The sequence below is a fragment of the Streptopelia decaocto genome (genome assembly GCF_964273445.1).
Source record: "Streptopelia decaocto genome assembly, chromosome: 3".
Taxonomy (NCBI): domain Eukaryota; kingdom Metazoa; phylum Chordata; class Aves; order Columbiformes; family Columbidae; genus Streptopelia; species Streptopelia decaocto.
Window position 1 is genome coordinate 64,639,860 of NC_138656.1, and position 16,912 is coordinate 64,656,771.

The window sequence follows — 16,912 nt, forward strand, 5'->3', positions numbered from 1 at the left end:
AATTCTTGGCATGATCTGGGTAAAGGATTAAGAGACAGTGTTATTTAGCTCTTTCATACTCTGATGTTTCTATTCTGTGTAGGAGAGAACTGGATTGACTTTTCACATCAGGAATAATATTAGGAGCTATTAACTGGCAAATAAACAGAAAGGGACTTCAGAGAAGAAAAGCAAAAATGGAAGAGTAGAGTTTAATTTGGAGAAATATAAATTAAGTGTGGTTGGGAGAAAGAGAACGCTCCTTAAGAGATCTGAAGATTGTAAAGTAGAAAGGATGGGAAAGACTCTTCAGGGAATATCTGAAAGGAGGGTGAAGCCACATCTCTGTCAAACTAAATGTTGCAAGAAAAATGTTACTATTGTGATGCATTTTGTAAGAGCCCTACTGCCAGAGTAATCGAAGGCTTTGTACTTGGGCAGAGTGAAAGGAATAGTTAAGAGTGGTGGATCTTGGTCCAGGTGTAGAAGATGATTTGGGATACATTTAACCTCTAATTTCTTACAGTATCATTCAAAGATGAAATTATACTTTCTGTCTTGTAAGAAGAAAAAAAATGAACTTTTACTATTTCATGTTGTTTCTTTCCTCATTTCCCAAAATACAGGGCTGTTTGTGGTTTGTTTTTTTTTTTTTTTTTTTTTTTTTAAACTATAGTTTTTCTTTTTAATGATGCAACTCTCTTGCAACTTCCTTATTGTAAAATCTTAGTCGTAATGGAGCAGAGGTCAGTTGCCCTTTTTTTTTTTCCTTTCTTGTCTGCAAGGGAAGGTGGTTTTTTTTTTTGTGTAGGTTGGTTTGTTTGTTTGATTTATTTACATCTGCTTGTGCTAGCTCTGCTAGGCCAATAACAATGGCAAACGTCACAGAACCTGGCTCCACTAGGATTTAATAAACCAGCTAGTATATGCAGTATCTAACTGCAGTTAAGTAAAACTACCCAACTGCTACTAATCAGCTTTTTGGAAACTGTGGTGGGTTGGCCTTAGCCAGACCCCCACCCAGTTGTTCTTTCACTCCCTTCTTCAACAGCACAGGGAAAGAAAATAAGATGAAAGAGCTTGTGGGTTGAGACACTGACAGGGAGATCAATTCTTTGGGCAATTCTTTTCCCCTGCTCCAGCCTGGAGCACTGTTGTGAATAGTTGGCTCTAACAGTTGCTCTAAATTCTCATTGGAAATATCAAATAGATAGTTAATCTTAGGAATTAATAAACTTGTGAGCATTTCCCTCACTTGTACTTTGCATTTCTGCCAAGTCAAAAAAATGTCTAACCATCTAGCTTGTGATCACCTGTCCTCTTGCTGTATCTCTGCTTTTATGTTAAATATGTGGGTCATTGTTCCCTGTTGCTTGAAGTGGTCTGCTGAGGTTTGCTTACCACCTCTTGCTTTTGTACTGTGCTGATATTGCCACTAATAATAATCAAAGGAGTTGGATATATCTGTAAAGTGGCCCTGTGGCTGTTTTGTCATCCCTTTATCAAATACGTCTATTAATTGAAAACTTTTGATTTGGTAATAATACAGTATTACAGATGTTTCTTGTGTGTGTGTTGTTTGTTTTTTTTTTTTTTTGTATGCAGTTATGCCTGTATTTTGGTGTTTGTACATAAATCTAAATGCTGTCTGCCCGTTTACATGGTCAGCTGAGTGTTGCAGTAGCTGTACGAGAGAACAGGTCAGATGTTTGCCTGACCACCTGGGATCTCTTTACACTTAGATATAAGTGTATGCTGGAGTTTATGTTACCTTTGAAAGTCTTGTTTTTAAAACTCACATATATTTTGACATCTCTTTGGATAGCATTATAAATTACTGTCTCATATCGGCACAATTCCCATTCACTGTTTCTAAGTGATTATTTAAAATTAAAGGAAAATCTTCTGCTGCTTGTTTTTATTTAATCCTTTTGCTTCACGTCTAATAACATTTATGAAATACATACATTTGATTTGGTATATGAAGGGGCATTTGCTGCTGGTTCTGTCAGCACATATTTTCATAGGGATCTATCCTCACTAGTGATCCTCTTCCATTGGTATTACTTTATAAAAGTAGTGTGTAGTATTTGCCAATACCTTTCAAATTTGAAAACTTTATAGCTTGCTCTTATCAGCTCTATGCTACCTCAAATTTATCTGGTCATCTAATGATAAATCTTTTGTTTCAAACACTATTCATTCTATAATTTCTATTATTCATGTTATTGTGGCCTCATTTGTTTTAATGGATTGCACAGCAATCTGTGCTGCATACATCGTGCTATAAAATATGTTTTTCAGTGTTAAAGGATATGCCTCTTTAAAAAACAACAAAAAACAACCAACCAACCAAACTGTAGAGAATATCTAGGGCTGAAGTTTTGCATAAGGTTTTTAAGTTTTGACCCAAGATATTACAAGGTTATATAAATGGGAAAAAAACCCCTACCCAACCCCTTCCAGTCTTGTTTTAGTACATAGTATTTATTAAACAATAGAGAATTACTTTCTTATAAAGGGCATCAGAAAAGATTTTCTGAGTTTTTCAAAGACAGAAGTTTGATGTATAGTTTATTTTGGTATTGGCTTCTGATTTTCTTGGAGTAGGTAGATGACTGAGGAAGGAGTGAGGTTGTGTACATTCATGGGATAAAGCCTCTTAAGTTTTAAAAAAGGGAGGGGTGAGGGGAAGTAGGTTGCGAGATGCTGAACAGATGCTTTGGCTTTGTGACAAATGGTTTATGAATACTGTCTGGAGCGTTTAATGAAATACTGTAGGACTAACACATGTAGATAGATATATATGCAAATTTACTGCTAAGTATTTTTAAATGATGAAAAATGAGTTTGAAAAAGTAGAATACCATAAAATGTATTGCTATACAGAAAAATGTATGTTGGAGTTTCCAAGGACTGTAGTAGATTAGTTCAGTATAGGAGCAAGATCTTGAAATACTTCTAGTTTGTTTTTTATAACTCGTTTGTGATTTTTCATTTCCTCACAAGGGTTTTATCTTGAGATAAACTGAAAGAAACAGCATTTCAAAAATCCTGCAAAGTCAGTTTTTATATTCTGCTCCTTTCAATAATGGATTCTGCATATAATGCGAAGTATTAACTAGGTGCTAATGTTATGTTAGAGTTTTCTTTACACCAGTTTTTTAAACATTACTATTAAAAATTAAGATTCCAGCACTGTACTTTAATAAAAGCTTCTTTCATTGTATATTTGATGGACTTCATCTGAACCTTCTTCAGGAGGAAGAGCTCTTTATTATGGTGCTCTTTAGGACTGAAGGCAGAAGGAAAATTTGTCAGCACGAAGGTTCTGGAATCATTAAGCAGGAGGGTACTTCAGCTTAGGAAATTTTCCTGCGGCAAGGATTCAGACTGTATATAGAGTTGGGTTTTCTCACTTGGTTGTAAAGTTTTGCCTGGGAGACTATGTCTTAGAAGCTTTGTTCTGTGGATTTCTTCATTCACTAGGTAAAACCTGGTATGAAGTTGTTGCTGTTGAAGAAGTAGAGCTCTTCTAGGACTGCGACACATGGTAGCCTTGTCTTTACTGTCCATTCTGCAGACTACCTTGACAAACTCTTTCAGCATTTTCTCCTCTGTAAACTGTTCAAGCATCTAATTTCCTCTTTCTGCCTTTGTAGCTGGGCAGGCTCAGCTTGGCCTGTCTTCTCTGTAGTATAAAATAAATTTACAAGATGAGCTCCCTTCCAGCTATAGAAACTTCTCCTATCCCCCTCAAGTCCATTGGCAAATGGAGCAGCAAACCCAGCTTTTCAGGACAAATGTGTCTTGGTGTCCTAAGTGAGCTATTTCTATTGCTAATGTATCTAAAGTTCGAGTTTGTCTCTCTTTAAGGATAGAGGAAAGTGTGATAAAGCTACACTGAGGGACGTGTACCTTATTCTTCCATATTTTTAATTTTCAGGAAATCTGCGGAGCAAGTTGAGATAACTTTGACCTCGGTGACCTCAGAATAATGAGCCTTTGCTCCTCTCATTATTTTTTTTCAGTCTGTCTGTGATCCTGTTTCTTATTATCTGATCCTGAAAGAGGAGGGAGAAAAGTTTGTAGGTGGAAACATCTAGATAGGTCCTCAGAGATGTGTGTTGCCTTCTGTAGATACTGCTTCAGTGGTATTCCTAGGCATTTTATATCTTGCTGGATTTCTTGCTGCTTGAAATGTTGACATTTTGGGATATGACATCTATGCATTCCATCCTTTTCACAGTAAACAATCAGTTTATTTGCCTTTATCTTTTCCTTACTATTGTGTGTTTTTTTTCCTCCCACTCCCTGCTTCTTTAGGATCATACATGATAGTGATTTCTTCAGATCATGACCCTGGAGAAAGGACTCGACTCCAGCTTCCAACGATGAAAGAAAATGATACTCACTGCATCGATTTCAGCTACCTTCTGTACAGCAAGAACGGAGCAAACCCAGGCACTTTGAACATCCTGGTTAGGGTGAACAAGGGGCCGCTGGCTAATCCCATCTGGAACGTCACTGGTTCCACTGGCAAAGACTGGCTTCGAGCGGAGTTGGCTGTGAGCACTTTCTGGCCCAATGAGTATCAGGTAAGCTTGCAATAAATTCTCACCTCTTTATCACAATTACAGTGAGGTCCTATACAATTTACTTTTGTTTAGGTCTGTTCTGATAGAGTATTTTTCTGGTGTCCTTAAATAAAGTGATCTGTTCAGAAGAAATAATTATTTGGAATTGAGTATTTTTTCATAGGAGGTGATTGTTCGAAGTTATCTGTTATTGTATAATAGGAAAAAAATAAGCTGGAAACAAGCCTCGTTAAAAGAAATTGTAAGGTTGAAGCCCAGGAACATCAAAAATAATAAATTCCCAGAAATAAATTGCCTGTGCAACTGTAATTTGTACCTGTCTTCCCACCTCTTTTGGATGTGCCTGTGTTACCATGTCTAATTACATGACCGTAAACTGTGTTTTTTTCCACAACATTTGCTTCATTTGCTGTGCAGGCAGGATGGTGCTCACCTAATGAGCAGCTGCTTAGGACGCATTTTTCTCCCTTCGCTCTCTATGGGACAAAACCACCTGCAGCGCAGGGCTGTTTTTTAGAGAGAAAAATCATCTTGTTATTACTAGATGCTGTTATTTGATTTGTTTGATTAACCTGAGAAAGTACCTGCAGCTGTTTTGCTCAGTGGGTATCTGATGTGAAGGATGAATCTCATACACAGGCATTGTTGTCCTGGTGTGTAGGAGGGGGAAAAGTTGGATTAGATGTACTCATCTGAGTTGTTACACCATGAGATATTATGTCATTGTTGTATGCAGTGCTTACAGACCGTTGTCGTTAACACTCTTGCAGATAGTTTGGATGGCCAGATTAGTTATCATATGATGCAAGGTGACCTCTTTATTAATGAGGTTTTCTTGAATAGTGGTATTGTAGGAATGTTTCTCAAAGTACCTTTTAAAAGAAGTTCTTTGCAATTGCCCACTGTCACAATAATCTCCATAAAAACCAAGAATTGCTGCAAGCAGCCTTTCTTATAGGTTGAAACTGGTGTAATTTACTATAATTTAATGTTTTTCTTCAGTTTTTATCTCCCTGTTTTTTAATATTTTTATTTATAAAGGAATTTCATCTATCAGTGACATTGAAACTGGGTGAAATTTGATTTAAAGTTCTGAAACCTGGTTTCATGAATCTCAGCTTCTGAGGAGGTGTTTTATTAACCCTTTTATGTTGCTAGAAAGTAGCTTTTGGAATGCTTAAAAAAAACCAGGAGCTTTTTATAGCACTGTAGTAGTAATCAAGTATAGCAGTATTATATGCAGTAAATCAGGTTTCTGCTGACAGATGGCCAGGCTTGACAATGAGATTGGTGGTTGGGGCCTTATCTTAGCAACATGGCCATTTTTCACTTATGTTACAGCTTTCACATTATCTCTCTATAGACTGCACTTAAATTCATTCTTTCCCTTGCTCAGTCATCCAGCAAAATATTGAAATCATGTATAACACTGTTTATTTTTAAATTAAAAACAAGTCTGGAGTAGGACTGGAGAACTGCTAATGTGACCTGCCGTGATTTGCATATGACTGGCACAATTATGAACAGGAGTGAAAACCTGCGTGCTGTCTATGCATGCCTGCTTGTTTGCACAAACAGGGTTGGTGTGTTTGTGGTTTTAAGTGGTCCTTTGAGGTCTCAAAGTCAACATTGCTCTTCATTATTCCTTTTTTTTATTAGTGTTAGTTTTGAGTTGAGTTGTTCTTTGGCATGCGTGTCTTTTCTCATTTTTCTCAGAGGAGTTTTTTTGCTGTAGAGCTCTAGCTTGTGATTTTGGCACTTTGATCGACCTGTTGGTCCATGAGTTTAGCTATAACTGAAGGGAATTACACACCAGTTTTTATAGCATGATGGAACCAGTTCTTTACTAAACCAGGAACTGGATCCCTGCCTTTACAAGCAAGGTCACTGCTAAAGATCACTGTGGAGCTCAACTGTTTGCATGTACTTTATTAATCAAGTTAACTTCCTTACTGTTTTTTTCACCTTTAAGTGGAGAAAGAAAAAAAATTATCAACACAGGTTACACTATAAGGAAATCTCGTATGGTGACTTGGAAGTTATCAGAATGGCTGTGTTAGTAGTACTAATAGAGTGCCACACCTTGGCTAATTAGCTCCTGAACAGCATTTCTGTGCTCTGCTGTGTTGGTTGAAGCTTTATTGCTTCCTGTTCTAAACTAGCACTGTTATGCCTGTCACTCTGGTAAACAGTAGAGATACAGTTTATGCATTTTTGGATGGATTAATAGTTTTCTTTTACTTGTAGGCTTATAATAGTTATTATTGTTAATCCATTTACCTGCCTTTCTTTAACCATAATCTGGTGAGTGATTTATTTTAAAAAATATTTTTATTTATTTATTTTCTGACAAGAGACGGTGCACTTTATAACAGTAGCTTTACTGACTCAAGCTGAATTTTTGTTTAGCTTCTTATTCTGTCTCTGAGAGCAGATCACAGTGGAAGCTTGTGGAAGAGTTCAGGAACAGCACAAACTCATGGTCATGATTCCCCCAGAATATACTCCAGCTTTCAGCCTGTTTGTGGTTCAAGAACTTTAAGAACTAAAATAGTGCCTTTCTGTACTCCTGTTAGCCCATGTTTTTGTTGTTGTTTTTTTTGTTTGTTTGTTTTTTTTAAATTATTTAAGCTTCCAGTGTCGATAGTGTATATGACATGAAATTCTAATGTTAATTCCATGTTAGGACCATTCTTGCGGGTTTCTCCAAGCATGGGCTCTGTAACTCTTCAGTTGTCATATTTTGTGCTTGGGGAGTTTTAGCAGTAATGATACAATCTGTCTTCTCTCTCCTGCTAGCAAGGCATCTGCACTTTCTGTTCCGCTGGTTTAACATGTGGATGAACTGTCGAGGAAAAGGGTTTGATTACAGAATCCCTTAGGATCAAGGATATGATTTGATTTTGATCCTTGTTAGTTCTGGAATCTTTTTTTATCACGCTGTTGGAAATACAGCACCTTTGACCTGCCTCAAGTTTGCTTCAAAGGAAAAAATATTTGGGGATTTTTATTGTTTAAACTTTGACTGTCTGGGAGTTTTGTGTCTCTGTTGTCTGTGTTGGTTGCTACTTTAAGTCATTAATTTATTTTAGTTGTGATGTTTATTCCAGTCTGGATGTTTTGTTTTGTCTAATGCTTTGGTTCATTTCCCCAAGTTCTCTCCTTTGTGTAGCAGGAATTATCCAACTGCTCAGGGCTGTCTCTTCTGCTTCTGTCACAGTCATTTTCCACTTCTCTCTCTTGCTACTTATGTAATCCTTTTTGAATTCGGGTTTTGGGGTTTTCTTTGTTTTCAAACACCATCTCCCAGAAAGTCCCTTGTTTCCTATTTTTTGTGTTCCCTCACCAAATTCTTTTGATATTCCCACAGGGTTACAATATTTGCTTGATCATATGTGAGATTCGCTTTGCAATGTGAACCATGGGCTTTCTGATCTTAGATTCTATATTACATCTCTCTGTTTTTGTTTTTTGATTACAAACTGGTGAAGAAACTCTTGACTTGGAACTGTAAATCTCAAACTTGTAAATAATGAATTATTTGGTTTCTTTTTGGTTCTTTAAAACTTTATTTTACGGTAATGGTGCTCTGTAGTTTAACAAAGAGGCCGGCTGTCATAGCAGCTTTATTGGGGTTATGGTTACACTTGGAAGTATAGCTAGCAAAGTTAAAATACTCAGCTGTACCAAGCACAAATTCCTTTATTGTTCGGGAAGACTTACAATGTGTGACCATTAAAAAAAGCACAGGAAAACTCTAGAAAGCCAGACCATTTTGATTTGGATAACAAATCTGTTATTTATTTTAAAATTGTTGAATTACAGGATTTATAAAAGTATAAACCGCTCAGAGATCTTGGAAAGTTATTTTCATTTATTATCTTAAAAGGTCTTGAAACTGTAATAGACTGATAACAAGAAGATGGAGGATTCACTAATGTTATGTACAGTTAGGCCACATGCCAGATAAGTTAGGAAGCAGACTTCTTGTGAAATATGAGAATTTGTTGCCTTTTTGGATATCAGATCACTAATCTAAACTTGCAGACATGTGAGACTGTAAGCAAGCTGCATGCAGAAAAGTTTGGGAAATCAGAGGATTGGATTGGATTTGATTTAGTTAATTGATACAGTTAAGAAAGGAAAGCAACAAGTGAAATGCTAATGGAAAGTACAGAAGTACATAAAACCTGTGCACACTGTGTGGAACTGAGTTATAGGCCGATTTAGGAAGAAACCCGCCCTCTCAAAATCCCACTTCCTATTTGTAAGACAGATGTACTTGATTGTTACAGTCTCCAGCTTTGATACACTATGTAGCATCAAGAAAATCCAACAGAAAGCATTTCCAAGGGACTGATATTTTTAAAAGAATATATTGGACTACAGAAAATTACTTAAAATAATATCAAAGACATACTGGATTAATAACTTTTGGAACTAGTATAAGTTTATTGCCTAAACAGATAGGAATATAATGTATATATATTCTCTCTATATAAAATATAGAAAGTGTTGTGTTTGAAAACTTTAAGAAACTGATAAGCAGCCAACCAGCTAATGTTAAAACTTGCTGTGTAGTCTTGGATGTGGAGTAGTGAGACAGTGAAAGATGTCTTGTGGAAATCTCAACGTGAGCAAGAGTTCAGTGCCAGAGGAGCAGTCTGTAGCCATGCCTGAGAGGCAATGCTCAAATAAAATGGGTTTGTCTGGCCTGGGAACAGACACAATTCAGGGGAATATAATGGGAAAATATGACAGAATTCTGCAAGACCGTCACCAATATGAAGGGGAATCCTCTTCCATTTCAAGAATTTGAGGCCTTTTTGGGCTGATGGGGGAACCAGACTGGAAAGAAGCAAATGGAGGTGGGTCACACAATGGGCTGTAGACCCATCAAAGTGTCTGTCAGAAATAGGTGTTGTGGATGCCAGAGGAGTATGTAGGCTTAAGGAGGCACTGGAAAAGTTCTTTAAATAAGTTAGAATTAGTTCTTAAAAGGAAACAGAAATTAGAAATCAGTAATTAGACAAACTGAAAGGAGCAAATAATGTTTTGGGGAACACAGAGAAGTGATGTGTGTTCTTGCCAAGTTCTTACCTTTCCTTATGGCCCCTGTTAAAGAAAAGATGTTAGAGTAAGTAGACCTTTGGCCTGAACTGCTAGGCCATGGTTAAGTTTCATGTAAAGGGCAAAGGCTGTTTTTTTTTTTTTCCTTCTTCCTCTAAGTGCATGTGTGCTTAAGTTTTTTCCATATTCCTAGGCAGACTAAATGTAATTTTTATATTCTGTGGTTACCTCAACCAGTCTGTTTTTTCATCTGGCTGTTGAAATGAAAACTAACTTCATCTGCCACTACCAGCCCTATGTCCATTTCTCTTGGCTCTTTTCCCCTTGACATCTCCTTTCAATCTAACTCCAGGCAACAGATATTTTCAGACTTTTAAAAATTGGAACTTGCTGATTACGCCTTTAAATTCTTCTGGTATCTAAGGATTCTCAGAAATAAAGCATGAATTAGAGCTATTGTTTTCATGACTAGCTAGACTTTATTCTAGCAGAGATATAAAAACTGGTTAGTAAAAGGTTGACTAGCTTCATACTTAAAGAAAACTATGTTAATATTTATTAAACAGAGACAGCTTTCTATTTTTTTTTTTTTAAACTTGCAACAGCTCGTGTTCATTAGGTAGTATAACTCATTGCACCTCATATAGGTGGATCATTCTTTAGCACTCCCTTTGTGCAAGAACTAGTTTTAGAATACCTCGTGGCTTTTAAGAATTTAAGGTGATGTCCATAAACTATTTTTTTCCTAGTTCATTAATACATAATGAAACGGCTTATACATCTGTTTCTTTCTTTCCTCTTCTTTCTTTCCTCCATAGTTTTCATCAGTTAAAAGCACTTTTAAGTGTCTCACCGCTTACCACTATCACTAATGACTGAAAATTGGACCCCTTTGGAAATATTTCCCAATGGGGATGATGTTGCTTTATTCTCAGAAATGCTTTGTAAAGCACTAAGTGTTCTCCACACTATGATTTACTAAACAACATTTAATCAAAAGACTTTTTTTATTTCTGCATTATTTCTTTAAGAATTACTCAGATAAATGCATTATTATAATGAACTTTCTTGTTGCTTCTCCAAGATTTGTTAGTACAAACAAAGCACCATATTTTTTTAACTGTTAGGATAAACATGAGAGTGTGCAAGCATATCTGTCACATTTCTGTGACACATTTCTTCCAAGATGTTTATCAGTTTGGTGAGGACAAAGAAAGAATAAGTTCCAGCAGAATGATTACCAGCAACATTTTAATAATTTAGTTCTGTAGATCACAAAGCACTTAACAGCTTTCAAAGGACTTTTACAAATACTGTCTCACTCTAGTCTTCAAACTGGAAAGTTGTAGTTCACAGAGTGAAAGTGAGCCTTGCCTGAACAAGCCCCATCATGACTGAGATGCCAGCTTCCACATTTTCAGTCCCACCGTATGTAATGGAGATTTTATGGAAGCCCTTTCTTTTTTCTTAGTAATGACAACACTGATTTTGACTGTTCGGGTCTGTGGCATTAGAAATAGCTGAGATTATTGTAAATCAAGTAAAATCTGTCAACCTCGTCCAAGTCAGTTACCCAAGCTGTACTTCTCCATTGCAAGATGGCTCGGTCTCCACAAAACACCAAAAACTCCACTCCAGCAAGGGTATAGAGGAAATTATTTTGGATGCCTTGATTTTTACAGGCTAACGAACTGTGGAGTCTGAACAATCACTTATGTTTCTCTGTCTTTCACAGAATCACAGAATGTCAGGGTTTGGAAGGGACCTCGAAAGATCATCTAGTCCAATCCCCCTGCCGGAGCAGGAACACCTAGATGAGGTTACACAGGAATGTGTCCAGGCGGGTTTTGAATGTCTCCAGAGAAGGAGACTCCACAACCCCCCTGAGCAGCCTGTTCCAGTGTTCTGTTACCCTCACTGTGAAGAAGTTCCTTCTCATATTTAAGTGGAACCTTCTGTGTTCCAGTTTGTACCCATTGCCCCTTGTCCTACCATTGGTTGTCACCGAGAAGAGCCTGGCTCCATCCTCGTGGCACTCACCCTTTACATATTTATAAACATTAATGAGGTCACCCCTCAGTCTCCTCCACGCTAAAGAGCCCCAGCTCCCTCAGCCTTTCCTCATAAGGGAGATGCTCCACTCCCTTAATCATCTTTGTGGCTCTGCATTTGCAGAATTTTGAAGCTAAAGTGTTTGTATATCTAGAAAGGAAATTTTAGCAGTTATGTAGCTCTTCAGAAAATAACACACTTTTCTAAGTTTACTATTTTCCTTTGTTTAAATTTATCAACACTGTCTTTTCCACTGCTTTGCTTTCTGACATGTTACAGTCTGTGAGTAGCTTTCTTTTGTTCTACTGTGTTCTGGGTTTTGTTTTCTAAATGTGTGAACTGATCTTATAACTAGGGTAGAGATGTAATACTTGAAGCACTGGAATATTTTAAGGAACTGTATGGCTATACCTACAAGATGTTAAATTCTCTTTCTATTGAATAACACAATGTCAATGAAGCTGATGAGCATTTTGACTTTTTTTACTCATCCCTGCAAGATGGTGGATATCTTCAGGGCAAGGTGACAAAAATTTAGTGGATACTTGCCATTTCCAAAGGCAATGAGAGATTTGGAGGTTAATGGGCTGTATGAGTCCATGTTATAAATTATGTTTAATTACCTAAAAGTCTTGAGTGGAAAACTGACTGACTGTAAACTCATGAAGACTTACTTTTTAGATAAATATGTAGTATTTTTAGCCAGCGCTTTATTTCTGATGAAATATATATGACTTTAACCTCAGTGCTCTTGCAGGAAACATTCCATTCATCAGCAAGGTGGTATGCAAATTTTATATTAACCTTGATTACCCAGATTATGAAAAGCCTGGAGCATTCTTCTCTCTGCCATACAGCAGGCACTGTCAGGCAATGGAGTGGAAAACACACTATTGCTAATCAGCAACCTCAGAGTGCCTGATTCGGTTTTTCAGAAATACAGGATTGACTTAAATCATGGTGTGTAAATTAAGAAATTCTGGATAGTTCCTTTTGTCAAGATTTTTCTTTTTTTGGTATTTTTGTCTGTAGTTGGAAAGTATAATTACGTGTTATATAAGAAGCTTAGATTTTGTCATATTTTTATTAGCTTCTGCAAGATGCCATCCATTTCTAAGAAAAAATGTGAATAGCGTGCTATCAAAGAATTGGCAATAGTATACTTTTGGACTCAGCTCTTTTTAAAATATGTTTTTGTTCACATGAAAAGTGAAATGAATGAAAGAGGGTTGTGGCAGAAATCAATGATATATTCTTGAAGTAGATGGTGAAAGGAATGCAGAAATTGATAATACTTTATTTCATTATACAGGCTCTGAAAAGACTGAGTAATGAATTGTGCTCTGCTAGGGGTTTCCAGGCTACCCCTGAGTGAAAGTAAATAAAATAAAATGTGGTGCAGTATGGAATCATTATCAGAAAGTTCACTAAAATCTCTGCAATTCAAAAATTGGAAACCAATCAGCTTACAAATTTGTTGGTCTTGAAGAGTCAGGGACTTTGACTTAACAGTCTGAACTCATCAGTTCATCACTGATAAGATGCATTGTTAGGTAATTTTTGCTGTGAAGCATTGTGCTGCTAGACGTCTGGATTTTGCCTGGCACTCTCAGCCCTTCCTCCACCCCCTTCCTCCCCCAGTGTCTATGTTGGTAAAAAATAATACTGGAAAATATGCAGCCACTTAATTTTCTTTTTGTCCTTTCCTGCCTTTTATTATTTAGGGCAAGATGAAATGCTCTAGAAGACTTTTTTTGGGGTCTGTGCACAACGTCCTATAATGTGTTTATTATTATAATGTTTTGGTTTTTTTTTTTCCCTGAAAATTTTCTCTTTGTCTAACACTAAATGATGAACAAGCCTGAGGCTTGAAGTCAAAGGGTTTACTTCATCCCAGAGTAGTATGTAATAGGAATCCCATGTTGACTAGTGATATGACCTCCTCGCAGGGAAATAAATGCTTCATAACTTTATAATTGTCACTACCCTGTATGTACTTATTTTCTTTCATTTAGACTTTGTTTGAGGTGACATTGAAAAACCAACTGAGATGGTTGCTCTGAAGGAAAAAAACATTCTAAAATCGACGATGGAGGAAGCAGCATACTTGGCGCTAGGATCACATTCTGATCAACTATGCAAGGTCCCTGTATTTAAACAAATAAACAAGCAAACAAACAAACCAGTGTTGTTGAATTTTTCCCTTTGCCCAAAAGATATTACAAAATATTTTAAAGACAACCCCACTCCCTTTGCTACCTCCTGCCAAAGTGAAGTAAATTATACCCCTGTTCTGGATATTCTGAAACATCATCTGATGTAGAATAATTTTCTGGCTCTAAGGTAGTACTGGGAAGTTTGCAAACCAGTGATTGCCCTGGGGGATGCCAAGCGATGGTACAGGCAGGCAGAGAGTGCTCTCACCTCAGAGCCAGGAACTGTTGCATTGTCAGTTTGCAGACATACTGTTTTCCTCTTTTAGAGCTCTCTTTTTCTTAGTTGTGGAGCTCCTTCACTGTTTTCTTTAAATGTCTTTATGTGCAACTGCCAGAAGGTATAAAGCATTGGTATAAAAATTGTTGAAGTGGATTAATTGGGAAACAATTGCAACCTGCCTAAGTCTGTCTTTTGCTCCCTTTTTTCTTTTTGCGTCATGTTACCTTTTGTATCAAATATACGTGCACCGTTGTATGTCTGTGTTGCTGACTGTTTCACTCAGAGGTTTTGTAGAATCCATGTCAGCTACTGATGTGCTTGAATTGCCTTGTTGAACCTTGATGAACTGTACTTCAGCGCCTGGAGCAGTGAGGTGCTGTCCTGGTCTCAGACGGGCCTTCAGAAGGGCAAGGAGGGCAGCAGCGCAGTGTCCCTTACTCCCTTCTCCTGCTGCACCCGTGGCTGCGGGCAAGAGACTGTGACACTGGTTCTCCCCCTGCCACCATCTCTTCTCCAGGCTTCCCATCTGCTGCCCTTGGACCAGGGTCGAGGGGAGGTCGGTGTCGGTCCGGCACAGGTCCTCTTCCCTGCTGTGTCTTCGCAGGCTTTCAGGGTGATGTTTGGTCTTCTCCTTCGGCAGAGTGAATATGTGCTGCCCTTTATGCTGTGCTTGTACTTGTGAAGTAGACACAAACCCAGAGAACATCATGTTTCTTATAAATAAATAAATAAAACAATAATTAATAACAAGGAATGATAATGCCACCAACCAAACAAACCCACTTCCCCTTTTCAATAATGCTAAGCCAAGGGGAGGACAAGTCCCTGTTACCATGTTTCCAGTGGATTTAAATGGAAATCTTAAAAGTGGGGTAACAATGTTGTTTGGTTTTCTACTGCTTTTGATGAGAGAAGAGTGGGCCTACGTCATGGGACAAGTTTTCCTTCCTATATGAACTGAATTGTTAAACTATTTTGTAATGTACTGAAAACTGTAAGTGGTCAGAATGGTAATGTGTTTGCTTGTTTGTAAGGTTAAAGTATCAAGCAGCTTGCAATGTATTGCAGTCCTATTTGCAGGTTACAAAAGAATATTTTTCTCTCACAGATCTTGACAGGAAACCGGTCGTCTTTTTGTGCAACTTATCATAGGGATCACAGATCTCTTTTGTTTCCTTTTGTTTTCTGTAAGCATAAAAATGAATCCTAAAGTAAAGCAGCATCTTTGGTCTTGGACATAATTATGAGATTTTAACACCAAATGTAGTAAAACAATGAATGGGAACATCAGATGTATTTATCTTGGTAGCATTGAATCCAGTCTGAATTACATTGCTCCAGTGTCGATTTATTACTAATTTGTCTAAAGTATAACATGTAGTAAAATCAATATTTTTCAAAAAGCTATGTGTGAGTGCTTTTAGTTTTACATTTGTCTTGATTCAGAAATCCTAGTGAAACAGAACATGGCATGCATTTTAATGTATTACTTGTTTACATATGTTAGATAAATATTGCATAGCACGTTGAAGCAGAAAAATGTGTTGTGAGTATTTTGTCACAACAAAACAGTTAAACTAGACACATATGCTTTCTTTAGCTGGAGCTTTATAGAACCATCAGTGTTAGGTTCAATATATTTGATAGAACAACTGCCCACCCAAATTAGGAAGTTTTAAATTATTTTAAAAGTAGAGCTTTCATTTTCCAGAAACATACACACACATGGCCCTTGTCAAGAGTGTGGCAAGATAGTACTGAAAAATGTGCATGTCTTAGGACCTTGATCTGTAATGAGGAAGTCTCCTGAAATACACATCTTCATGTTTCTGCTTCTAAAGTTAGTTCTTAATTTTGAGCATATGTATGTTAATCTCAAAAAGGAGTGGCAGGATCAGTAGTATAGGTAATAAGCTTAGTTTCTTTTTCTGTGAATCTGAAAATGTCACTGTAATCCAGGTACAGGTATTCTTAATTACCACATAGAGGGTTATAATTTTCCTCAAAAGTAAAGTCATAACAATGGTAAGTCACTTTCTTCTTCAGTTTAATTAGATTGTTAATTAAATTGGGAAAACTAGCTTGTCCATTTTTAAATCCATAGTAATTTTGCTACAATAAGTCTTCTGTAGCGTTAAAACTGGTTCTTCAAGTGCTGCATATGCCTGAGATTGCAGAGCAGTTTCCCTGCTACAGAACACCTGCAATGCAAACTCTGTGTAAAGCACCTTGGTAGCTTCTTTTAACAGGCAATATTTGGCTAAAGCATTCTAAATCCTTGTGCTTTCACAACAGTCTTTTCTCTAATAATTTTGAGGAAAAAATACAGGATGGGGGCAAAGCACAGTGCATGACAAATAAGTTAATAGTATCATTTTTCAAATGCTGTGTCTTCCCCTCAGTGCTCTTTGGCTTCCTCCTTGAGCAGGTTCTTGCTATGTGAGTGGAGAAAAACAACAAACAAACAAAAAAGCAACCCTCCCAAAACAAAGCCTGACCAAAGCACACACCAAAAATAAAGTATTTGCATGTGAGGCAAATACAGAATGCTGTAAGGCATTTTTCTGGGAAATCTGCGGGCAGATGTGGAAGGGACTAATCGCAGGGAAGGCTCCAAATGGAGCATCAGCACCAGCAGGCGAAGGCAGGGAGGACAATGGAAAGCTGTCACTTCAGCTGCAACTTCCTAGAGCTGCGACATCAGTAACAGGCAACAAATCTTTCTGGAGACGTGATTTAATGGCTAGTTAAGTTTCATAAGGAGCACTCATGGTGAC

General features: G+C 37.3%; 1 protein-coding gene across 2 annotated transcripts in view; it reads left to right on the forward strand.

Annotated features, from left to right (window-relative positions):
* Nucleotides 1-16,912, forward strand: part of PTPRK (protein tyrosine phosphatase receptor type K) — a 403,942-nt gene that overhangs the window by 130,211 nt on the left and 256,819 nt on the right. For both annotated transcript variants that reach the window (XM_082047252.1, XM_082047253.1), the window contains exon 3: nt 4,306-4,577. In XM_082047252.1, coding sequence (XP_081903378.1) covers nt 4,306-4,577 — 272 coding nt within the window. The remainder of the gene's footprint in view (nt 1-4,305; nt 4,578-16,912) is intronic.